We start from the raw sequence: 2,039 nt of genomic DNA, 5'->3' as shown, positions 1-2,039 counted from the left end.
TACGGATCCACAGGGTGTTGGAAGTGAGATAAGGTATGAGATAAGATAAGATAAGATAAGATAAGATAGGATACAATATAAGATATAATTAATAAAAGACTAATTTTTCAAGATTCATTTTTAACTGAAAACAGATTCCTACCAACACCTACAGGAGGACCTGCAGGTGGACTTACAGGAGGACTGATTTAGGACCTACAGGAGGAGAGGCAATGTTCATCATATTGTGTTATTAGAACCTGGAGGGGGATGCATGACGTAGGGGTCATGACTCCAATCCTTGACTCCCTGACCCGGAACTCCCTGACCCGGGATCTGGTCTTCCTGTTGTTCCTGCTCACGTGCCGCTGCCCAGGACCCGCCACGGTTGGAGCAAGTATGTGTGTGTGTGTGTGTGTGTGTGTGTGTGTGTGTGTGTGTGTGTGTGTGTGTCTGCGTGCGTGCGTGCGTGCGTGTGTGTGGTTTCATAGATCAATCATGTATTTAAATCACGTTGATCCAGAACATACCTAAATTCATTGCTGCAGTTTTAACTATATTATTATTATTATTATTATTATTATTATTATTGTTGTTGTTAATCTTAGCATTAATAGTTGTAGTAGTAGTAGTAGTAGTAGTGGTAGTAGGAGTAGTAGTTGTAGTAGTGTTGTAGTAATATTATTATTACTCTAATGTTGTTAACATTAATACTATATTGCTATTTCCATATTATTGTAATTTTTATTATTATTATTATTATTATTATTATTATTATTATTATTATTATAGGGTTGACAATTTGCTGTATTTCAGCAAGACGAGTGACCCTCTTTAACATGTCTCCACCTTAATGGAACCAGAGCAATAGCCCTCTCTCTCTCTCTCTCTCTCTCTCTCTCTCTCTCTCTCTCGCTCTCTCTCGCTCTCTCTCTCTCTCTCGCTCTCTTTCTAAGCATTCTGTTGATGGATGACAGCGAGATTGAACTCCTCTTCCACTCCCTTTCTGTCTTTTACAGTTTACTGTTTACGGTTTAAGTACGACACCATGTGTGATAAATTACTACACCATGTATGATAAAGAACTACATGTACTGCATATATCTGAACTCATAGTTTAGGTGTCTGTGTTTCGTGGTTAATTAATTGAACTTTGGACTGAAAGTCTAACTGAATTTCTCCCTTAAGGCTTAGCTTCAGAAAATTGTTGCTTTGCTTTGCTCAATGGCACCTGGGCAGTCAGTTCCATTAGATGATGAACAATTCAGAGCAGAGGTTGTGCTTTGCTTCCTGTGGATGTAGTCAATCCTAAAAGATAGCAAACAAATCATTTCTAATCTGAATTTAAAAAATGGATATATTTTGCTTTGCTGCAGCAAAACAACATCTTCAGAGGATCGAAGCAGCGGACCACCCAGAGTGTGGGGGGCGGGGGGGCAGGGGGGGCAGGTGGGGGGGGGGGGTCCATTAGTGGATTGGACTACGGCAGGACTGATTTATGGGATAGATCGTCCATCACCACCACACTGATCTGCTTCAAGGAAAACCAACACACATCACAAGAAGCTGGAAGTTCAGCATGCTGAGATAAGAGCTAAGAGATAAGCGATAAGATAAGAGATAAGAGAAAAGATCCTATATAAGCTAAGAGAAGAGAAAGATAACAGATAAGACAAGAGAAGATAAGAGATAATATACTGTTAGTGATAAGAGAAAAGATAAGATATAAGATACTGTAAGAGATACGATAAGAGATCATAATGATAAGACAAAACATGATATAAAAGATAAGAGACAAGATAAGAGACAAGATAAGAGATAAGACAAGACATAAGATAAGATAAGAGATACAAGATAAGCGATAAGAGGTAAGACATAAGAGATAAGAGAATTATTTTTAATGAAGGTCGGGCGATAAAGGGTTAAATTAACTTTAGTTCTAATACAGTGATTTTGAGGGATGGATGGATGGACGATAGAGAAATAAACTTCACTGCGGCTGCCTTACACTTCAAGAAAGGTGGTGGCGGACCCCGCCAGAGAGGACGTGAAGGCTGTTT

General features: G+C 39.1%; 1 protein-coding gene across 1 annotated transcript in view; it reads left to right on the top strand.

The window, feature by feature from the left end:
• Nucleotides 1-267: 267 nt before the first annotated feature.
• LOC307247655 (fibronectin type III domain-containing protein 5b-like) overlaps nucleotides 268-2,039 on the top strand; it is a gene marked incomplete at both ends in the record, with an annotated part of 6,262 nt that continues 4,490 nt past the window's right edge. The window contains one exon of the mRNA XM_080023794.1: nucleotides 268-376. Within this exon, the coding sequence (XP_079879920.1) occupies nucleotides 268-376 (109 nt within the window). The remainder of the gene's footprint in view (nucleotides 377-2,039) is intronic.

This window comes from Zeus faber (assembly GCF_960531495.2).
Source record: "Zeus faber genome assembly, chromosome: 2".
In the NCBI taxonomy this organism is placed as follows: domain Eukaryota; kingdom Metazoa; phylum Chordata; class Actinopteri; order Zeiformes; family Zeidae; genus Zeus; species Zeus faber.
This window is presented reverse-complemented; position numbering and strand designations above follow the sequence as displayed.